Here is a 24,150-nt window from a genome sequence, read left to right on the forward strand (position 1 = left end):
ATGACACCACTGATAAGTAATTACAAGATGAGTAAAATAGGTTTCCTTGCCCATGAACATATTTTGTTGGAAATGTGGTACACTACAGTGACATTTTTAGCTAGTTAGTAGTACACATCCATCTTATTGGAATTGTGTGATTCACCAATGAAAGCTGCATCACATTTACCTCTTAATGTTATCCAAATTATATGAAATCTTTTTTATTTTTTACCCAACCTTTAACCTTGTCCATAACAATCCCTTAGATGTTTTGTATGTAATTCATATTTTCTAGCTTCTGCATTTCCTGTGCACCTTCTGATATTTTCTTCAAATTTTTACCAACAGACCAGACGTGGTAACCATTTTTCTGTGTATCACCACAAGATGGCAGTGTATCCCTTTGAAACATGACAAAAGGAGAAGGGGTCATCATGTACATGATTCCTCAACCACTGCTTAGAAGTGGATGTCTTTGAAAGTGTCATCAAAGTTGACTGGGTCAATGGCTTCAAAATCTCAATGGATAAAATCATTGATTATGAGATTAAGAGATTGGATTTTAATAACCTTTGCTTTGGTGACCCGTTATGGATCCAGTACAGCCATGAATGAACCCTTAAAATACATACAGTACCAGTCAAAGTTTTGGACACACCTACTTATTCAAAGATGTTTTTATTTTAATTTTTTTACTGTTATCTACATTGAAGAAGAATAATAGTGAATACATCAAAACTATGAAATAACATGTAGTAACCAGAAAAGTGCTAAACAAATCTAAATATATTTGAGATTCTTCAAAGCCACCCTTTGCCTTGATGACAGCTTTGTACACTCTTGGCATTATCGCTACCAGCTTCATGAGGAATGTCCACAGTCTTGTTCCCATATATGCTGAGCACTTGTTGGCTGGTTTTCCTTCACTCTGCGGTCCAACTCATCCCAAACCATTTCAATCACTCTCCTTCTTGGTCAAATAGCCCTTACACAGCCTGGAGGTGTGTTTTGGGTCATTGTCCTGTTGAAAAACGAATGATAGTCCCAGTAAGTGCAAACCAGATGGGATGGCGTATTGCTGCAGAATGCTGTGGTAGCCATGCTGGTTAAGTGTGCCTTGAATTCTAAATAAATCACAGACAGCAACGCACCATCTCACCTCCACCTCCATGCTTCACTGTGGGAACCACACATGCAGAGATAATCCGTTCACCTACTCTGCGTCTCACAAAGACACTGCGGTTGGAACCAAAAATCAGACCAAAGGACAGATTTCCACCGATCTAATGTCCATTGCTCATGTTTCTTGGCCGAATCAAATTTCTTCTTCTTATTGGAGTCCTTTAGCAGCAATTTGACCATGAAGGCCTGATTCACACAGTGTTCCCTGAACAGTTAATGTTGTGATGTGTCTGTTACTTGAACTCTGTGAAGCATTTATTTGGTCAGCAATCTGAGGTGCAGTTAACTCTAATGAATGTATCCTCTGCAGTATTGGTAACTCAGTCTTCCTTTCCTGTGGTGGTCCTCATGAAAGCCAATTTCATCATAGCACTTGATGGTTTTTGCGACTGTACTTGAATAAATTTTCAAAGTTCTTGACATTTTTGAAATTGACTGACCTATATGTCTTAGTTTAGCTGTTCTTGCCATAATATGGACTTGGCCTTTTACCAAATAGGGCTATCTTCTGTATACCACCCCTACCTTGTCACAACACAACTGATTGGCTCAAACACATTAAGAAGGAATTAAGTTCCACAAATGTACTTTTAACAAGACACACTTGTTAATTGAAATGCATTTCAGGTCACTCCCTCATTAAGCTGGTTGAGAGAATGCCAAGAGTGTGCAAAGCTGTCATCAATGCAAAGGGTGTCTACTTTGAAATATATTTGGATTTGTTAAACACTGTTTTGGTTACAACATGATTCCATATGTGTTTCATAGTTTTGATGTCTTCACTATTATTCTACAATGTATAAAATAGTCAAAATAAAGAAAAAACCCTTGAATGAGTAGGTGTGTCAACTTTTGACTGGTACTGTACAACATGTCAATGCAAACAGTGACCTATAACGAAGCATTTAGGAAGTCCTCGTTATGTTTAAGTTGGTCTCTAAATCTCTAGTGAATCCATAGTCAACTGCCAAAATAATGGAAACACTTGAGTTAATGAGGGATACAAAGTATATTGAAAGCAGGTGCTTCCACACAGGTGTGGTTCCTGAGTTAATTAAGCAATTTAAAAATTCTGGGCAGGCCTTTATTTTGGCTACCATGGCTTTGCCCCCATCCACAGGGCACAAGTGGTCACTGAAGGGTTTGATGAGCATGAAAACGATGTAAACCATATGCCACGGCCGTCTGTCACAAGATCTCAACTCAATTTAACATTAATGGGAGATTCTAGAGCGGCGCCTGAGACAGTGTTTTACACCACCATCAACAAAACACCCAATTATGGAATTTCTCATGGAATAGTGTCGCATCCCTCCAATTGAGTTCCAGACACTTATAGAATCTATGCCAACGTGCATTTAAGCTGTTCTGGCTCGTGGTGGCCCATCGCCCTATTAAGACACTATGTTGGTGTTTCCTTTATTTTGGCAGTTACCTGTATATGTCTGTATAGTGCCAGATCCCCCCCCCCCCCCCCACCTAACCTTACAAGTAAACACACTGGGCTCTAGTTATAGTCAACTTCTGACCCTACTCCGAAAGTAAAGTGGCATGCATCAAGCTTGTTGTTAAACTGTGTCCAGCGCACCGAGTCATACAGATGTCTCCATTGTGTCCTCAGGATGTACTGAACAATCTGGGCTCGTCTGAGCTGGATGAGGATGACCTGATGTTGGACCTGGACCTCTCTGATGACCAACGCCAGCGTCACGGTATGGACACTCCCAATCCATTCAACAGCAAATCCACCGGCTTCGTTCCGAATGGCTCTCTATTCCTTACATTGCACTTATTTTTACCCATCGGGCTCTGGTCAGAAGTAGAGCACTATATAGGGTGTCGTTGGGGACGCAGCCACCCTCTCTGCTCCTCTACTTCAGCCACTTGTCCAAGGAAATTTGGAGATTCTAGAATGACCTCTAAACGTATCCAGGGACACACCCAAGTTTAAGCAGGACTAACTTGTTTGCTCAGATATTTAGGAAGTTTAGAATAGTTCTACTACATCTAAACCAAATACACTTGCTAGGACCTTTTTAAGCCAGTTCAGATGGTTTGTTCCCCCAGCGTTGCTATCATTAGTTCCTTGATATTCTCATAACACTTAGCAACAGAAATGGTTGATTCTCAATGCTTTTGATATTTTTTGAATCATTGTTTAAATCATATTTCCCAGCAGCAGAAGACTGATTAAAACAAGTTTTGAGTGCGTCATAGGGAAGTGTTTTTGTAAGGATTTGTTTTTATTTTCTTGCATTCACTAACTTTGTGACATAACCTCATTGGTTCTTATGTATCCTAAAGATATATTATGCATTACGTAAAGAATTGCAAAACCGAAATGACTGAGAAACAATTAATTGCCCTTGTATGAATGCAAGATGAACGCAAAGATGTAGCCTATTATTAGGAGCAGGATGTGTTTGGTGACTTGAGTGGAGACAACAGGCCAGATATGCCCCTTAGTCGACTCTTATCTAACGGGAGGTCTGAGTCAGTTCAACTAAACTTTCATATCTCTAGGCATGCAACATCTACGCAGGCTTGGATAATTACCTTCAATCTTAATTCTCTTAACACCCCTCTCTTTTTGGAGGTTGCATCAGAACACGCAAAAGTACCAGTAAACATGTACTGAGGGCAAAGCCTCTAGACAGAGATCTTCCCAGGATGTCATCGCTAATACACACAAAAAAATAATAATTTTGCATGGTACGTTTTTTTTCTTTATACAGTGCATTCGGAAAGTATTCGGACCCCTTGACTTGTTCTACATTTTGTTACGTTACAGCCTTTATTTTAAAATTGATGAAATAGTTTTTTTCCCTCATCAATCTACACACATCACCACAAAGCAAAAACGGTTCTTAGAAATGATTGCTAAATAAAGAAAAACTCTTCTTGGCTACAAGCTTGGCACAACTGTATTTGGGGAGTTTCTCTCATTCTTCTCTGCAGATCCTCTCAAGCTCTTTCAGGTTGGATGGGGAGTGTTGCTGCACAGCTTTTTTCAGATATCTCCAGAGATGTTTGATCGAGTTCAAGTAAGGGCTCTGACTGGGCCACTCAAGGACATTCAGAGATTTCTCCCAAAGCCACTCCTGCGTTATCTTGGCTGTGTGCTTAGGGTCGTTGTCCTGTTGGAAGGTGAACCGTCACCCAAGTCTGAGGTCCTGAGCGCTCTGGAGCAGGTTTTGATGAAGGATCTTGCTCTGTTCATCTTTCCCTCGATCCTAAATAGTCTCACAGTCGCTGCCGCTGAAAACATCCCCACAGCATGATGCTGCCACCACCATGCTTCACTGTAGGGATGGTGCCAGGTTTCCTCCAGACGTGACGCTTGGCATTCAGGCCAAAGAGCTCAAGCTTGGTATTATCAGACCAAGAGAGTCCTTTAGGTGCCTTTTGGCAAACTAAGCAGGCTGTCATGTGCCTTTTACTGTGGAGTGGCTTCCATCTGGCTACTCAACCATAAAGGCCTGATTTGGTGTAATGCTGCAGAGATGGTTGTCCTTCTGGAAGGTTCTCCCATCTCCACAGAGGAACTCTGGAGCTTTGTCAGAGTGACCATCGGGTTCTTGGTCACCTCCCAGACCAAGGCCCTTCTCCCCCGATTGCTCAGTTTGGCCGGGTGGCCATCTTAGGAAGAGTGTTGGTGCTTCCAAACTAATTCCATTTAAGAATGATGGAGGCCATTGTGTTCTTGGGGACCTTCAATGCTGCAGAATTGTTTTGCTACCTTTCCCCAGATCTGTGCCTTCGACACAATCCTGTCTCGGAGCTCCACGGACAATTCCTTCGACCTCATGGCTTCGTTTTTCACTCTGACATGCACTGTCAACTGTGGGACCTTTATTAGAGAGGTGTATGCCTTTCCAAATCATGTCCAATCAATTGACTCAATCAAGATGTAGAAACCTTTCAAGGATGATCAATGGAAACAGGATGCTCCTGAGCTCAATTTTGAGTCTTATAGCAAAGGGTCTGAATACTTACTGAATACTTATGTAAATACATTTTTTTTTTTAACTGTTTTCGCTTTGTCATTATGAGGTATTGTGTGTAGATTGAGAATTGTTTTAGAATTGTACATAAAAAAAAAAATAAATAAATGTTATAATAAGGCTGTAACCTAACAAAATATGGACAGTCTGAATACTTTAAGAATACACTGTATACTAGCCTAAATGGTTCAGACTGTGCTGTGAAATCCCTGCAAAGAATTGATAAATCGCACACTTAAACTGAAGTGACGATGTGACTTACTGAAGAAGAGAATTAAGTGGAAAGTCTCTCACACTAACTCAAATTAAGGCACACCAGACATGCCCACACACACACACACACACAAATGCATGGATGCTCCTGTTTTAGTGCTCTCAGGTGGCTGCTTGGCATTTTTATTAAGAACCAGGCAGTTTCACAGCAATTTATGGGCTGCTGAGCTGAGCCACATTCAGTTTTACCTTGAAACTGAGCCATCCACATCCCTTTTTTAAAGATCTGGTTATTTCTGATTGTCAAAACTGTTTTCTTAGTAGTTTCTGCATGAATGAAACGTTAAAACAGATGCCATTGTGTATTTTACTCTGCACTCAGAATGTAAAGGAAATATTTGATTTCTGTAGTATAGTGTTCGCTTTTAAATACTAACAACACTCTTTATAGCATATTGTCCAGGATGGACTACTCTAAGCATGTTGTCAACTCTGTAAACGCAAGCCTATTGTGCCACACGACATTGACTCAATGGTTTTGTTTGTGTGTGTGTAGTATTCCGAGAGGACTCCAGCCAGTCCCTAGCCTCCTGCCTGAACCTGATGCACTCCCCACTGGAGCCCAATGTCGACAGGATCCCTGGCAGGGAGCCCAGAGACACCACCACCATCCACAGGTGAGAGAGCCCTGCATCTATACCTAGTACATCATACTACAGCTCTCACTACACCTATAACGCTCACTACAGCTCTACACCTACATTACACTTAGACTTACACCGATAACACTCACTACAGCTATCACTCGTCCTTCACACATTCCCAACAGTGAGCAGTCACTGTATTTCCATGCAGAAAGGAAGGAAGGCTCATTACAACTCCTTAACAGAATTAACAGAAAGTCCCATTGCTCTTTATAGGAAGCCGTTATCACACAAAGCCATTAGCGCCAAACACTTCCTTCCAGGGGTGGAACTGATTAGGTAGAACAATGAGAGCCACGAACAGGCATGGATAAAATTCTCATTGCAACTAAAGCATTGCTATCTTAATTGTTTTTTATTAGAGAAGCCTTTTGATGTGGCCTAGCAGGAAACACTGATGGAGATTATTGCGATTAATGTGTAACACGTTTTATGTGTAACCCATGGAGATGAATGTAACGTTCTGACTATAACTATTGTTCCCTGAAGGAGGGAAACAAGGTACAACATACTATGGGGAGTTGCACTTTCACGTCTTCGGTTGTAATCATGCCTGACAAGGCCAATGAAATCCGTGTCTCACTGGAAGCCCCATCTTCCACAGGTGATAAGTGTGAGGCTTGGTTTCATTCCTTCAATTTAATACCGCTCTTCACAGAGCCCAGGAACTTGGGCCAAATGGGTGTTGTACAGTGTTTGCTCCACTAAAAGTTTTGTGATTATGCTGCAGGACTTAGAGGTAATTTGTGGTTTAGTACGGTACCCTGCGTCACAATTTCATTGCTCCAGACCAGCGCAAGGGGGAGTTAGAGCACTGATTATGCTTTTGGGTCCTACTGTGTTTCTGACAATGAATGTGCGACATACACAAATAAAATGACTAGTGTCATGCACAAAGTAGATTTCCTAACTGACTTGTCAAAACTATCATTTGTGTAGGTAAACTTCCGACTTCAACTGTATGTGCATACAGCCCTCGTGGAGGGCGCCCTTGCAGACTGAACGGTAGCGATGACATTCGGAGGTAAACCTCTAGCCATTAGATTGGCCCTCTCATGGACAGGCCCATAGGAACCAAATCTCTGGCCTCACATGCCAAACCTGCCTGTGAGCCCTGGGACAACAGGTTCGCTTTAAAGGTGAATGGTTTTCGTCAACCAAGGCTGCCTGGTCCAACGGGAAACCACAAGAATCAATGATAAACCCTCCCAGCCACAATAATGAATTATCAGCCCTCCCTATGAGATAGAAGATCTGCACCCGAGTTGAGGCAACCGGGAACATGCATCACCAAAAGTGACAGCAAATGCGCACTGCCCCACCTGTTGAGTATGCAACTGTCGTCATCTTGTTGGATCTGACCAGCACATGCCGGCCCAAAAAACATGGGAGGAGGTGCCTGAGCGCCATGTACATCATCAGAAGTTCCAGGTAATTGATATGCCGGGCACTCTGACACTGAAGTGAGTAACCCTTGCACAATTCTCCCCACCCTTGGTGTGATGTGTCGGTCGTGATCATATTGCAGAACAACGCCTGGCCCCTGAGAACCGCTTGTGACAGTAGCCAGGGATCCCTCCACTGGGCCAGTGCTGAAGGCATGTTGTGGGCAACTGAATCAACCGGTCTAGGTGGCGAGGTGCATCCAAGCGCATGGTTAACGTTCAGCACTGGAACAGCCACATCAATAGTAATCCCAGGGGAATGACCACTTTCATAGAAGCCATCATCCCCAGTAGGCACATGGACTGGCAAAAACATACTGTGCACCTCACCTGAATTTGGGCTATGCAGAGCAGGAACCTGGACACCCTCTCCGTGGATAGAAAAAAGCAAAGGGGTCGGGACTTTATGCCCCGTTCTAGACTTGTCCTCAGCAAGCATCTCAGAATTCGCACTTTCAAAATGCTCTCAAAACAGCGGCTGTCACAGTCTGTGCACTTCAGCAATTGGATTACCACCATCAACCTAAAGGATGCGTACTTTTATGTGCCCTTGTGCCCCAATCACAGACATTTTCTGTAGTTTCATTACAAGGCGATAGCCTACGAGTTTTTAGTCCTCCCATTCAGCTTGTCCCTCTCACCTCGCATCTTTTCAAAGGTGATGGAGCAGAGTCAAGGCTGATAGCAGCAGAGTCAAGGGAACAAGCAGTGTTGCACACATCCACACAGTGTTACACACACACTTGTTCCTGTACCCAAGAAAGGAAAGGTAACTGAACTAAATGACTATTGCCCTGTAGCACTCACATCAGTCATCATGAAGTGCTTTGAGAGACAAGGTAGAGGTGATATGATCCTTATCTGACACCCTAGACAGATAAGGATCGCCCCAGTAAATAGATACCGCCCCAATAGGTCTGATCCAGGCTGATGTCCCATTTTCAGTGTCTAGGTTTTACTTAAAAGAAAAAGAAACGCACACCTATTAAGACGAGGTGCTGGCTAGCGGAGTGGAAACTTGAAAATAAAATAAAAGAGAGCTGCACACTCTTGGAGCTCAGATGCAAAAATGTAATACCAACGTTTCGACAGCCAAGCTGTCTTCTTCAGGGTATAATCACAAACACTGCGGGATGACTCGTTTATATAGTGTCAAAAGACACAGGTGTCTGTAATCATGGCCAGGAGTGGCCTAATATCATTGGTTAATAATCAAATATTAAAATGTCATACAAAGAACAGCATACAAACAAATGGATAGCATACGATCATAGATTAATTTGACTATACAAGTTTACACACAATTACAATGGCAAGGTCACAATAATCACAAGAATAGGTTTTATTTAAACCAGAAAAAGAGCTGAACTAAGCACCTCATAGGGACTAGTGAGCTGCAGGCAGGAATTAGCAATGAATCCTAATAATGAGCCACCTATGCAGGAGTAGTGCCCTCTTGTGGACAGAGAGCGACTCACCCAACTTATTACTCTCAATCCTTGAACACCATTGAACGCGCTTCCAAACTAAGTTGTGCTTCCATGAGACCCTGGATGAAGCCCAGCCCCTTATGGACTCAAGGGGCTCCAGCAATGGTTGACATAGCACACCGTTTGGCCGTAACCAAACGTGGTGGCACTGTTTTTGTGGAGGGACTCACCGGTCGGAGGCTGTTTCCTCATCAGAAGTACCCACAAGCCCCTCTCCCTCGAACTCCAAAATTGGAAATAGGAATGTGATTGGCATAATGTTGGGTGAAATCTGGTAAGCTTCATTCACCTGAAGTTATGCATGCTAGCTGACGTTAGCCATGATGAAGCTTCTAGTCTAGCCTCTTTGACCACAGCACGGGACATTTTTTGAATAAACAAGAAAATTAAAGCTAGCTACATATACTAAACAAGACCACTACCCAAGCAAGTCCAACATTAGGAAGTCAGAATATCTTGTAGTAGCTAGCACACTATGCAGTGTTTGTTTAGTTAGCCTGGTCTCGATAGTCTACATAGGACCGGATCACCGAAGTGGGACCTGGACGCTTTTGGGAAGAGAGGCAGGAGGTGCCTAACCAAGGCAGACAGGAGGCGGGGGGATACCCACAGAACCTGGTCACCCTCTCTCTTTGAGTAGCCTCCCGTAACCGGCGACAGAGGGCACAGGAGCCGGTGAGACAATCGACCCGACCAACGACCCAATACATCTCTGCATCCCACATCGGAAACACCAAGCCACCTAGAGCAGGGGTCATCAACTTGATTCAGCCGCGGGCTGGCTGATTTATTCTTGAGGGAATGGTCGGGGGGCGGAACATAATTACAAATAATTAGTAGACTGCAAATAGACCGCAAGAAGCCCAAATGGATATAATATTTGATTAAAACATAATCGTTTCAAACCTTGCATACATTTGTATATGATCACGTAGTATGCGTGGGAATACTTGGGAACAGATTCCCGAAATTAAAATCACATGGAGCTGATATCATTGTGTTTTTACAGTCTTATGTTCAACAATAATAATTCAGAAAATGTAAAATGTGACAGAAGTGTGACTCCATGACTTCTAGCTTAAGCTAGAAGGGGCAATCGTTCTCCTAAAAGAGAAAACAGAATCACTTAAATTATCCCGTAAATTCAATGTGTGGGTTATAGGACATGAAATTGTCATGGAAGCGGGCAATCCCACTTCTTTCATGAGCAATCTTTTCTATGAACTGTTCGGGCAGGAGAAGCTGGGTCCCATGCTGCTAATTAACATTGAGCACGGCACGGGTCCTCTCCAGAATGTCTCTTGTTGTATGATTTATACAATTCCACAGTTGAAGTCAAACAGTGAATTGTTTGCCATGCAGTGGAATCGGGGGCTCTGATCTATGCATAGAATAGGATCAGCATCCTGAGTGCCTACACTAAAACAGAGGGGGTGACCTACAACGAGGTAAGATCCCAGCTACACAAGCTAAATCTGAGATGGGGCTTCATCCACCCGGCAAAACTCATCTTGACCTTCCAGAACACAACACACACATTCTCCACTGCCAAGGAAGCTCAAGACTTCAAGAATCACATCAAACCCAACACACAAGGGGATGAGTCAGATGGAACCCGATCATGACTGGCTCAACAGGAGAATATTAACCCAGTGACACTGCCAATTAATGAACAATGGACAATCTATTGATGTGCCACACGGACTGGGGCTGCTTCCCTCTGGGGCTTTTGGGGCATTTAATCCTTACATGGGCAAAATATGGCTATATACACTATGTGGCCAGTTTATTGGGTACACCGAGTACTGGGTCGTACCCCCCTTTGTCTCCAGAACAGCCTGAATTCTTAGGGGTATGGATTCTTCAAGGTGTAGCATTCAATCGTTGCTCAATTGCTATCAAGGGACCTAACCTGGTCCGGAAAAACATTTGCCACATCATTACACCACTGCCACCAGCCTGTACCGTTGACCCAAGGCAGGATGGGCCAGTGGATTCATGCTGCTTACGCCAAATCCTGACTCTGTCATCAGCATGACGCAACAGGAACCGGGATTCGTCGGATTAATTTGTCAGACTCCTCAATTGTCCGGTGTTGGTGATCGCGTGCACACTGTAGCTGATTCTTGTTTTTAGCTGATAGGAGTGGAACCCGGTGTGGCTGCAATAGCCCATCCGTGACAAGGACCTATGAATTATGCGTTCCAAGTGGCCGTTCTGCACACTACTGTTGTACTGTGCCGTTATTTGCCTGTTTGTGGCCCGCCTGTTAGCTTGCACGATTCTTGCCATTTTTTTATCGATCTTCTCTTGTCAATAAACTGTTTCCGCCCACAGGATTGCTGCTGACTGTTGTGCGTGAAAAGCCCAGGAGGACATCAGTTTCTGAGATACTGGAACAGGCATGCCTGACGCACTGACGATCATACCACGCTCAAAGTCGCTTAGGTCAAATGCTTTGCCTCAAACGTTCAATCGAACAGTGACTGAATGGCTGTCTGCCTGCTTTATATAGCAAGCCACAGCCATGTGACTCACTGTCTTTAGGAGCGAGCCATTTTTGTGAACGGGATGGTGTACCTAATAAACTGACCACCGAGTGTAAGTTGGAAATTATTCCCCTGAATTTTTTTTTGCTACTGCTAATGAGTCCCTCAATTTTTTTTAAATAAATATATTATTGGTGTCCCCATACATTTCGGGCAGGCCATGATGAATTATTGTTTAGACTGCATTTCTTGCACCCATATCCTCTTTTTACATAGTATGTAGCACTTAAATGCTTAATAAAAATGGAGGGCAAATATATGTTTGTCATATAAACCATATTGCTAATAATAGATGACAATGGATTAAGAACTATTGCTCCTACAGCCACTGTATCCTATTTGACGGTTTAGGCTTGCATATCTGTTATTTACTTTTCTTCATTACCCACCGTAACTTATGAAGTTTGCTAACGATACTGTAAAGGTCTGAAAATTGTTACCTATTTTGTTTTACTTTGTAAAAAATGTTTTATACCTAAAGACGAAAAAAGATGCTCCTAAGAGACTCCATGTGTAAGGCTGCCACTCTCTGTTATGCTACAGCCCTGTAATGATAGTGGGGGAGTGGAGGGGGCGGGGGAATGGTTTACAGGGAGGTTTTCTGGGTGGGGAAGAACCAATGGGTGAGTTTCCCTGTGGGTCCTGCTTTTTGTTACACATCGATTGGCTTATAACACTAATGATCACAATTATATCATCAATATAAGCTTCCAATGCTAGCTTTTCTCTTTTGGAATTTGGAAGGCCTAAATTGTCCTATCAACTGTTCCAGCTGTCTTGATATCCTAGCAAGAAACCATATTGATATAACAAGAAACACACCTGCTTCATAAAGACGCACATAGAGTGCAGAACCATTTCTACAATCTGGCTGCTTTTTCATCAGCCTCAAACAAACGGTGTAATCATAATGAAACTAAAAATCACCATCTTGGGTAAAGGCGAAGACCAAGAAGGCAGAATCAGTCCAAATTCATATGATCCAAAGTTTTTTGATTCTCTGAACAGCATATTGTTGGAATTAACTGAATTCCATTTGGTTGTTGGGACAGACATGAATGCCATTTTGGACATGGGGTACAAATATAATAAGACCAACTACAATCCATATGAAACCAAACACATAATCCAGAAGCAAACAAGTACACTTTCTACTTAAACAGGCGTAAAACATTTTCTAAAATAATATAAAATCTATCTACACTCCTATTTTCTAAAATCAGGAAAATAGAAACTAGACATAGTGTGGCAAAAAAGTATTTAGTCAGCCACCAATTGTGCAAGTTCTCCCACTTAAAAAGATGAGAGGCCTGTAATTTTCATCATAGGTACACTTCAACTATGACAGACAAAATGAGAAAAAAAATCCAGAAAATCACATTGTAGGATTTTAAAATGCATTTATTTGCAAATTGTGGTGGAAAATAAGTATTTACAAACAAGCAAGATTTCTGGCTCTCACAGACCTGTAACTTCTTCTTTAAGAGGCTCCTCTGTCCTCCACTCGTTACCTGTATTAATGGCACCTGTTTGAACTTGTTATCAGTATAAAAGACCCCTGTCCACAACCTCAAACAGTCACACTCCAAACTCCACTATGGCTAAGACCAAAGAGCTGTCAAAGGACACCAGAAACAAAATTGTAGACCTGCACCAGGCTGGGAAGACTGAATCTGCAAAAGGTAAGCAGCTTGGTTTGAAGAAATCAACTGTGGGAGCAAATATTAGGAAATGGAAGACATACAAGACCACTGATAATCTCCCTCGATCTGGGGCTCCACGCAAGATCTCACCCCGTGGGGTCAAAATGATCACAAGAACGGTGAGCAAAAATCCCAGAACCACACGGGGGGACCTAGTGAATGACCTGCAGAGAGCTGGGACCAAAGTAACAAAGCCTACCATCAGTAACACACTACGCCGCCAGGGACTCAAATTCTGCAGTGCCAGATGTGTCCCCCTGCTTAAGCCAGTACATGTCCAGGCCTATCTGAAGTTTGCTAGAGAGCATTTGGATGATCCAGAAGAAGATTTGGAGAATGTCATATGGTCAGATGAAACCAAAATATAACTTTTTGGTAAAAACTCAACTCGTCGTGTTTGGAGGACAAAGAATGCTGAGTTGCATCCAAAGAACACCATACCTACTGTGAAGCATGGGGGTGGAAACATCATGCTTTGGGGCTGTTTTTCTGCAAAGGGACCAGGACGACTGATCCGTGTAAAGGAAAGAATGAATGGGGCCATGTATCGTGAGATTTTGAGTGAAAACCAGAAAATGTTTGACCTCTGTCATTGCCAACAAAGGGTATATAACAAAGTATTGAGAAACTTTTGTTTATTTACCAAATACTTATTTTTTTTTCTCATTTTGTCTGTCATAGTTGAAGTGTACCTATGATGAAAATTACAGGCCTCTCATCTTTTTAAGTGGGAGAACTTGCACAATTGGTGGCTAACTAAATACTTTTTTGCCCCACTGAATGAGCTTGTCCAATTATCACGCCTACTACTGCCAATTACAAATGTCAGAATCTCCTAAAAGAACCACATGATGGCGTTTCAACGTTTCATTACTACATTCTGTCATCAATTTTAAATTGAACTCAATTAATTCATAATGATCCATATCATTTCAATCAATGACTCCTGGATTCTCTTGTATGCCACCAAATGTTTTATAAAAAATAATGCAACTGCATTTGTGTCTGGGTTGAATAAATCACAATTATGGAAGATATCAGAATTGGAAATATTAACAACAACAATTCAAACAGACCAAGTAATTATTACTCTTTCCAAAGTCAAGACCGAATTTAATTTATTGATAAGACAGAGAGCCGAATTTGCCATCCATTGAGTTGGACTCAACTATGGTAATCGTCCCAGTTGTTTACTGCCCAACAAGCTAAGCAGTAATGACCAATTAGCTGATATAGCAACTATTGAATCTGAAACAGGGGAATTACTATCAGAACCCAAATTAATCAAATATTCTCCTGCTTTTTATAATTCTCTGATTGTAAATCCGCAGAGCATGTGAGTGGAGTTGAGCGATCGACAATCCTGCTCATCGCTCACCACTCTAGCGCTTGTGCACTGCTCCGACGCTTCGTGTCCTTAACAACCATTCCACTAAAAACAGCTTCTCGCTCACAAGAAGAAGAAAAAAATGCTGATCCAAATTCGCTCCAAATTTGTTAAAATCACAATTTAACCAACACCCATGTATTTTTGTGACTATCTGGACCTACCATTTGGTTTCAATGTATTGATTTTGATTTTAAATTAAAGGTATTTTTAATAAACAACATGAAAAGGTGAAAGTAAAGTGCTCATCATTGCAAATAGGCAATCTAATAGGCTACCTATTAAACAGCATACAAATAGGTCAGGAGCCAGACATGTAGCCGAAGAAGGAATTAATTATTTAGGCTACTATTATTTATTTATGTCAAGGCTATATCTACAAATAAATACAATGTGAATAATTTGCAAGTGTGACACAGTAGGCTGGCATGAACATTAAGCGCTCCGCATTTAAACAACATTTTGTTGTATTCAATTATAATAGTCTATACATTGCATATACAGTGCCTTCGGAAAGTATTCAGACCCCTTGACTTTTTCCACATTTTGTTAGATTACAGCCTTACATCAATCTGCATATACTACCCCATAATGACAAAGCAAAAACAGGATTTTAGAAATGTTTGCTATTTAAATATAAAAAACGGAAATATAAAATGTACCTAAGTATTCAGACCCCTTACTCAGTACTTTGTTGAAGCACCCTTTGGCAGCGATTACAGCCTCAAGTCTTCTTGGGTATGACGCTACAAGCTTGGCCCACCTGTATTTGGGGAGTTTCTCCCATTCTTCTCTGTAGAGCCTCTCAAGCTATGTCAGGTTGGATGGGGAGCGTGCTGCACAGCTATTTTCAGGTCTCTCCAGAGATGTTCAATCGGGTTCAAGTCCGGGCTCTGGCTGGCCCACTCAAGGACATTCAGAGACTTGTCCCGAAGCCACTCCTGCGTTGTTGGCTATGTGCTTAGGGTCGTTGTCTTGTTGGAAGGTGAACCTTCGCCCCAGTCTGAGGTCCTGAGCGCTCTGGAGCAGGTTTTTATCAAGGATCTCTCTGTACTTTGCTCCGTTCATTTTTGCCTCGATCCTGACTAGTCTCCCAGTCCCTGCTGCTAAAAAACATCCCCACCGCATGATTCTGCCACCACAATGCTTCACCGTAGGGATGGTGCCAGGTTTCCTCCAGAAGTGACAACTTGGAGTTCAGACCAGAGAATCTTGAAATAATAGCCTTGAAATACTAGGCTAATAATAATTTAGCATAAATAATTCATTTTCATTCCTTCTTAGGCTACATGTCTGGCTCCTGAGTTATTTAGAGTGTTCTTGCTCACCTCCCTCACCAAGGCCCTTCTCCCCAGATTTCATCAGTCCAACAGAAAAAGAGAACCTGCCCCGCCGTCCCCTAGTCTCGCACACAAACCGATTCGAGCGAGGGCGGCCTGAGCATGCGCCGAGACATACAAGACAACAAACGGATCGTTTAATTCATTGGGGCATGTCTCAAACCCAAACCCGGCTTGTTAGCTTTCGTTGTTTTGTTCGCTTTAGACATTTTACTTAGTAGCATGAATCGTTCCTGTTCACACCGAGGTGAAGAGCAGAATAATTGAAGGAATGAATCTGAGCCTCACGCATATCACTTGTGGAAGGCGGGGCTAGTACCGAAGTTGACTGACTGAAAGGGAACCAGCATAACAGGGACATATTGATAGAATATATTTTGTGCACTTTTCCCTCTGTAGTAGATATCTGCTAAAACAACACCTGCCATTATTGTGTATATGTGCACCGTGGCAGATTTAGCAATATTATTGATTTGGCCGCACACTTGGAGGATAGGCTTATTTGAGCTTATGGAGTCTGCAATAAAGATTTGCAGTGTAGTTTGTTATTGCCCTCATTATTTTCTGCCTGACAAGTGTTGGATGCAGATTATTACTTTGTCTCGCTGTACTTTCATGTGGTTGACTTTTATTCGCAACTGCTGTGTTACCACATAGTTTCTGTGTTGGAGGTGTTGCCTCTTCCACGAAACGGGGATGTACAATCTGAAGTCCAATGAAAAATGATCGTCTTTGTTTTTGTTTCCAAAACGTTTTAAAACATGTGTGCCCTAATGAACGCAACCCTGGAGACGACCTGGAAAGAGAGACCTTTTTTTTCTTCCAATCAGAGCTTGGAATGATTTGGCACTGTGTACTGTCAGTGACAGGGACCTCAGAGCAAGGTCGCACAGCTCCAGAACTGGAGTGCCTCAGAAGCAGCAAAGTTCCCCTCATTTCAGACACATTTGTTTTACCCTCCTTTAGAATTTATGCTTACGAAAAAAGATTGCAGTCACAGTGAAGTATAACTGCAGTACACCGCGTCTAAAATACTTTTTTCTGCAATTGTTGCGTCCAAATTATTGCAATTATTCTGCAATTACTGCGTCCAAAATACCACAGTCGACTGCCATATTTGAAATCAAATTTCCACCCTTTCAATTTGCTTGTTGCCATGTGAACTCTCAGGCTTTTCGTTACGCTTTTTTACTATTCAGAAGACATATTGACCAAGTGAAGGGCTCGCAAACATTTGATGGTGTCCAGATCAATCCATAAGGCAAAACCAGTGGCTGTTTGACAGCAGCATAAGTATTCAGCCATATGTTAATTAAGTCCATTTGAAGGCTTATTTTAGTTGCTTGACAAAAAACTCTTGTTTAATTGCTTTATTTCTCTGATTTGTTCTTTACTCACGCTTACTCTATCACTTGAGACGATTGCACTGAGTTATGGCGGCATATGTGGCGATGATGTCCTGAACTGGTCGATCTTGCCAGATGTAGTGTTTTAAAGATGATGCCGGTGGTGGAATCCCAGGCGTACCCTGATGGCAAGCTCCTAATGTTGATGCCCTGTGACAGGGGAGAGTGGTGCCACACATGGGAGCATGCACATGTTTACACTGCAGTCTCGTGTGTAAGCAGCTAATTACTGTAGGAGGAGGAAGTCGTGGCCTGAAACCTGGCCTAGATACGAGATTCATCATCCTCTGTCCTTTCACCACCAACCAACCGGTGATACATAGACATGGTACATTTGTTGTGATGACCTTGGTCCTTTCTAAACAGCATTTATGTCTTCCATCAGTCTTCCACCACCTTGGTTTCTCATTGTTTGTATGCACACATTGCATTGTGACGGAGGCATGGAGAGGCGATAGTTGCAAGTTCTTTGGGTGACTCTGTACAGTGCATGTCAAGACTAGTAGGCAAATGCCCTCACTAATTTTACAAAGCTTTTGGTTTTGTAAATGGTTAACAGGCCCCAACATCTTAGAATAAACAAATCAACATAAATGGCTTGGAGCACAAACACATCAGGCCCTAATTCGGAGAGTTTTAAATCCTTGCAGTTCATCCCGTGCCAGGAGCTCATGTGTCCCAGCCATCACATGTTGCCCATCATACCCACAAGCACGCACATACACACAGTCCAAGTCCAATTAGGCCTATCAGGAAAATGTTCTGGTTTGTTCTGTGGGAGAATACTTTACAGCTGATTGGAGGACTTTACATGTAGCCCTAGTCAAAGATTTAGAAGAATACAAACATAACTACAATTAGGAAATACAACAACTACAAATACCACAAGTCTGTGAACTTTTCACAATCCTGGCTAGATGGAGGTACTACTGTATTTTAGGGTAATACTGGACAAAATCGATAATTGGTCATGACTACTTTCCCTTAAACCGTCTAACTGGGGCAACGACATTCATTTTTGGGGAAATGGCTAATTCCTGGAAAGCACAACAACATTATAGATGGTTTACCACCAATCCTGTGGAGCATTGAATTATGTGGCCTGCTGTGTTTCTGGCTGGGAGAATAGGCAATACAATCACCGTAGTGTTGGTACAGAATGCTTATGTTGAGAGACGAAAGCTACCTCTGAAAAGCAGCCCAGGACACTGCCTTTGGTCGACAGTCTCAATGTTAATTGACTCTGTGTTGTGAGGACAATGCAGCCTGGTGAGTGACAAGGATTTATTCATATTTATTGCAGTCCCAGCTAATGCTTTTTAGGCAGCCATAATTCATTTGACTACATGTAATTATTTGTCAGTTGGCCTTCTCTGGAAATGGAAAGCATTTACAAAGAGAGAAACGTGTTGCTCTGAGCACAATAAATCATTTTCTGCGGGAGTTCAGTCCAAAATATTTAAACTCATAAAGTTAATTGGATTTTTCAGAATAGTGAAATGGATCACGTTGAATGTTTCTGCAAAGAAAGCTTTGTATTGTAGCGTTGGTAAGTTGACAGCCAGTCACATCCTGTAGTAGTCCTAGTGTCTGCAGGTGCCTGGCTTGGTCTGCTCTATGCCTGCTCTGTTCATCCACTACAGGCCTACAGTACTGAGTAGAGTACAAGCATCCAGAGACAGACCAGAGGACACTGGCTATCAGCCCTAATCCACAGCATTGACGAAGTGACAAGATTGATCGTCCTAAGGAGAGAAATCACCCCTCCTGTAGGTTATTCATCATCTTGCTGAGTAGACTGTCTGCAGCCGCATACATACTTTTGTATATATAGTGTATGTGGACACCCCTTCAAATTAGTGGATTTGGCTATTTCAGCCACATCCGTTGCTGACAGGTATATTAAATTGAGCACACAGCCATGCAATCTCCATAAACAAACATTGGTAGTAGAATGGCCTTACTGAAGAGCTCAGTGACTTTCAACGTGGCACTGTCAGAAGATGCCACCTTTCCAACAAGTCTGTTTTTTAAATTTCTGCCCTGCTAGAGCTGCCCCGGTCAACTGTAAGTGCTGTTATTATGAAGTGGAAACGTTTAGGAGCAACAACGGCTCAACCGCAAGTTGGTAGGCCACACAAGCACACAGAACGGGACATCCGAATTCTGGTGTAAAAATCGTTGTAACACTCACTACCAAGTTCCAAACTGCCTCTGGAAGCAAAGCCAGCACAATAACTGTTCGTTGGGAGCTTCGTGAAAATGGGTTTCCATGGCCGGGCAGCCACACAAGCCTGATCGCAATGCTGGAGTGTTGTAAAGGTCGGCACCATTTGACTCTGGAGCAGTGTAAATGCGTTCTCGGACAGACAAATCTGGGTTTGGTAGATGCCAGGAGAAAGCTACCTGCTCAAATGCATAGTGCCAACTGTAAAGTTTGGTGGAGAAGGAATAACGGTCTGGGGCTGTTTTTCATGGTTCGGGCTAGGCCCCTTAGTTCCATTGAAGGGAAATATTAACGCTACAGCATACAATGACATTCTAGATGATTCTGTACTTCCAACTTTGTGGCAACAGTTTGGGGAAAGCCCTTTCCTGTTTTAGCATGACAATGCCCCCGTGCACAAAGCGAGGTTCATACAGAAATGGTTTATCGAGATCGGTGTGGAAGAACTTGACTGGCCTGCACAGAGCCTGACCTCAACTCCATCTCCACCTTTGGGATGAATTGGAACGCAGACTGCGAGCCAAGCCTAATCACCCAACATCAGTGCTGAGATGTGAGTCCTCCATGGCTCCAACACACATAGAACCAGCCACTGCACACTCACCTCATTAGAGCAAACCAATTAATCTGTGGCATCATGTAGAGTAAGCATTGATGACTGAAATATTTCAGACCACATTCACCCACCTCCGCATCCCCTTGAGCAATTTATGCTCAATGTTAATCTGTTAAAAGAAGACTTTCATCTTGACTTTCTTCTTTCTGAAATCTATAGTTTCTGTGTTTGTTTTGGCAGGGAGAGGCTCCATCTGGTCAGATTGGTCTACAGGCAGGAAATCAGAGGACGCCTGTGTGATGGATCATGTCTTTAGTCAGGTGCTCTGTGTAGACTCTCTCTCTCATCACTACCTTTAGAACACATGTCAATGCAAGTGCTTCAGGGGAACATTTGAACGCTTGACTATGTATTAATTGTTGCTACTTGCGAACGAGAGTATTATGACGAGATGTTTTTGCTACTAGTTTTCCCAACAAAACGCTCGTCTTGGATGGTCTTTTGTGCCAATAAAGCATTAGTGAAGCGAAGGCATCTCAATGTCAGTGCTAAAAGTCCCCCGGTCTAGGTGTTATGGATGCTGTTTATAATAAGCTAGAGCCTCCTGATTTTGTTTGTTTCTTGTTGCTTGCAGCCCGCTTGCTCTCTTTGTTGTCCTTAACATTTTTAGAAGACGCTTTGATATTTTTGTACTCAACTTTTGAAAATGTCATGAAGCAGTCTTGCAGTCGCACAACACAGTAGTGTAAAAAAATGTCAACAGTATGAAAAATAAATGTCAGTGTAAAGCTGATGTTATTTATTATCAAACTTCAGATTAATTGATCAAGGCATATTTTATTAGATGTCGATGACAAACAGAATTTATGCCATACTCTAAGGACTCAAGCCTTCCTTTCAATGACGGTATGTTCTGTATCGCTCAGATATCCAACTCACTCATGGTCTTCTTCCATACAATGGCCTGCGTAGGAAGAAAATCAACTGGAGCGAATTTGGGGCCGCAGTCAATTTTGTTTGCAATTAAAACATCCCAATCCCCACATCTCCATTTTGCGGAGGAGGGTAAGGAAGTGAAATGAAGTCTTCATCTGTTGATAAAGTTATCTGGACACCATTAATCTCTCATTGCTCAAACTCTGGTCAGGTGGAACTCTAATGCAATGTCTCGAACACAGTTGAGCATGTTTTACGAGGAACACTCAGATTCATTTTTACACCTAATATCTGCGATGGTAATCGCTCATATGAAATAATTCATCACGGCTCCTGTCCTCCTGGGAATGAAGTGTTATCTCAAACAAGGAAGTGGATCCAATTGATATTTGCGGACATGGTTCATTTTCTCGGCTGCCCATTTGGAGCAACTCTGAAGTGACACCTGGACCTTTTTGGCTGCATGATGAGGGGGGTTTTAGCATCAGACGGAGCAACTCTTTTAAGCGGAGTTCACACAGGCCATCAGAGAAAATCTAGACTCATCTCAACTGTTTTGATTTTCTGTGCGAACAGGTTCCAGTGTTCTACACTCTGAACACAACTGGCAAAATCTCAACCAGTCCATTTGAGATGAGTCTAGATTCTGTTTGAATTAGACACGTTTAGAGAATGACACGTTTAGAGAACGTGTCATTAAAGAAAGTGCCTTCTGTCTTTTAAAATGTTATCTTCAGCCCACAATACATTTAAGATGCTGTAGGCCTATTTGTAAAGGATGTTGTAAAGGGACTCTTTAGGTGAGTCCTAATCAACGAACAAACAGTGTAGGACATACTACTTTATTTTCAATGATTTGAATTGTGTATTTAAGCAAAAAGGAGTTGTGGTAAATGGCCAGTATACCACGGCTAAGGGAATATATATATATGTATGTGTGTATGTGTGTATGTGTGTGTGTGTGTGTACTATATATATATATATACCATGGCTTTCAGCCAATGGACTCAAACCACCCAGTTTATAATAGTGAATAAATAGGATATTTATTCTCCTTTGCAACTGTAGTATTTCAAATTAGGAGCTATCTGTGAATATGCCCCCCCCTTCTGTGCATGTTTGTTTCCGTGAAGGTGACTCTGTGCTTGTGTTCCAGGGAGCCTTGCCGGCCGACCACCCTGCTGCCGGCTGACTGGTGCCTGGGCCGAGAGGACGAGGCCCCGGGGCTGGAGGCACTACCCCTCAGGCTGATGCAGCAGGACTGCACTTCCGTCAAGACCCTGCTGCTGCGCCTCCGGAGGACCCTGCAGGAGGTAGACTGCAGTAGTACCACCTGTCACACCTTACACCAGGGGTATTCAAATCAGAGCCTGGATGTCCAGGGTACTGCTGGTTTGCTGTTCTACCTGATAATTAGTTGCACACACTTGGTTTCCCAGCCAGGTTTAAATCAGTCTTTGATTAGAGGGAAGAATGAAAATCAGCAGTGGAACTGGCTTTGAGGTCCAGATTTAAATTTACACTCTCCACAGTAAGCAAGCAAGCAAGGGAGGGGGGGGTGGAGGAATGGGGTAAACATGGCTCCTCCCCCTGCAAGTTAATTCATAACCACATAGTAGTCGATAGAAACTGTCATAGCCATGGATTACAAAGGTCCTAGATAATGTCATTGGTAACTCAATCATCCATTTGATAGCAACACATGATGTAGCCTACATCAGAATGGTGGTTGCCCCAGCAGCACAGCAGTCCCAATAGCAGCCAGTCTCTACCAGTATTCTGCTCTATCAGCTCTGAACATGGTATATTTCAACCTCAAAAACAAGTGCTGGAAGTAATTTCCATTTGTTCATTTAAATAGCTGTGTGCTTTTGGCGTTGTCACACAGTGAAGCCTGGAGCTTGTTAAAGCCTCAGCCTGACGCCGTGCACTCCGCAGCTTTCTAAATGCCTTTGTGTATTTAATGGGGGTTTTAATTCTGGGAATGGATAGTATCTGGAGTGGCTAGGGAAACGCAATCAAATTACATCCCACTATTATACATGTGATTAGCTATTTGTGTAATGGCTAATTAACTGAGAAATCACACAGCAGACTCCATGGTGTTTGGTTAACATTTAATTCTTGGAATCCATTCTACAATAACTGTGGACCAGAACCAGTCCTACAGTACCAAGCGTGGCTGCTCTGGTAGGAAAACAATGCCTCTAACAGTAGCAGCATGATTCTATTCCTTGGTGACAAGACATTAGGCACTGCTGGCCAAGCTGGAATTCACAACATCCTATGTTGCTTTGAAGGTCATCTCCCCCCTAGTAGCACCTGCCTGCTGCTGTGTTTAACCTGAGATCCAAGCCAACACAAAAAGATCACAATGCGAGTCGAATGATGCATTGTCTGATTCTCTCTGTTATTTGTTCATATTTTTGCGTTGTCTCAAAAAGACCCATCGGCCAGATAAAATAAGTCTACATGAACAATTAGAGGCTGTACAGGAGAAGGGCCAGAGAGGAGCACACAACAGAAGAACTTGAATATTAAAGAGGAAATAGTTTGCCCTCTCTGCTGACTCCGTACTCTCATTAACTTGCAAATGTGCTGCCCCACATCACCGTATGTAAACCGCTCAGTAACAAGAATAAGAATGACTTGTTTATTTGCTTTGCGTTTTATTTGCTTGACCTCGTGATATTGAGACCTGGCGGTGGTTCTTCTCCGCTCCCCCTCTGTGGTGGTTCTTCCCCTCCACATCCAGAATAAAACGCTCTAATATTGGATGAAACACAGCGGCGCGGGGCATCTCTGCTCAGCCAAAAGAGTCTTATTGCACCGCGTGCTTTTCAGAGGCTCCTAATACCTATGAAAGCCAAGTTTAAAGGGGGGGGGTAAAAAGCCTTTAGTTATTTGAAGCATTTACATTTCCTAATTTGAATATGATGATTAAATACTCTATCGAAGTGGGCTGAGGGCCATGTTATTAATATATAATCTCTGGTCACTGAGCTCTGGCACCTCAAATAAGGAGA

At 42.6% G+C, this 24,150-nt stretch overlaps 1 protein-coding gene across 5 annotated transcripts in view; it reads left to right on the forward strand.

Moving 5' to 3' along the window:
- The window catches only part of LOC139389857 (coiled-coil serine-rich protein 1), a 108,542-nt gene that overhangs the window by 14,597 nt on the left and 69,795 nt on the right, over positions 1-24,150 (forward strand). For all 5 annotated transcript variants that reach the window (XR_011629440.1, XM_071136847.1, XM_071136844.1 and 2 more), the window contains 3 exons: positions 2,786-2,876; positions 5,938-6,058; positions 22,281-22,437. Coding sequence is in view for 4 of the 5 variants with exons in the window: in XM_071136847.1 (XP_070992948.1) it covers positions 2,786-2,876; positions 5,938-6,058; positions 22,281-22,437 (369 nt within the window). In the remaining variant the exon portion in view is untranslated. The remainder of the gene's footprint in view (positions 1-2,785; positions 2,877-5,937; positions 6,059-22,280; positions 22,438-24,150) is intronic.

Source organism: Oncorhynchus clarkii, chromosome 30, assembly GCF_045791955.1.
Source record: "Oncorhynchus clarkii lewisi isolate Uvic-CL-2024 chromosome 30, UVic_Ocla_1.0, whole genome shotgun sequence".
NCBI classification, from domain to species: domain Eukaryota; kingdom Metazoa; phylum Chordata; class Actinopteri; order Salmoniformes; family Salmonidae; genus Oncorhynchus; species Oncorhynchus clarkii.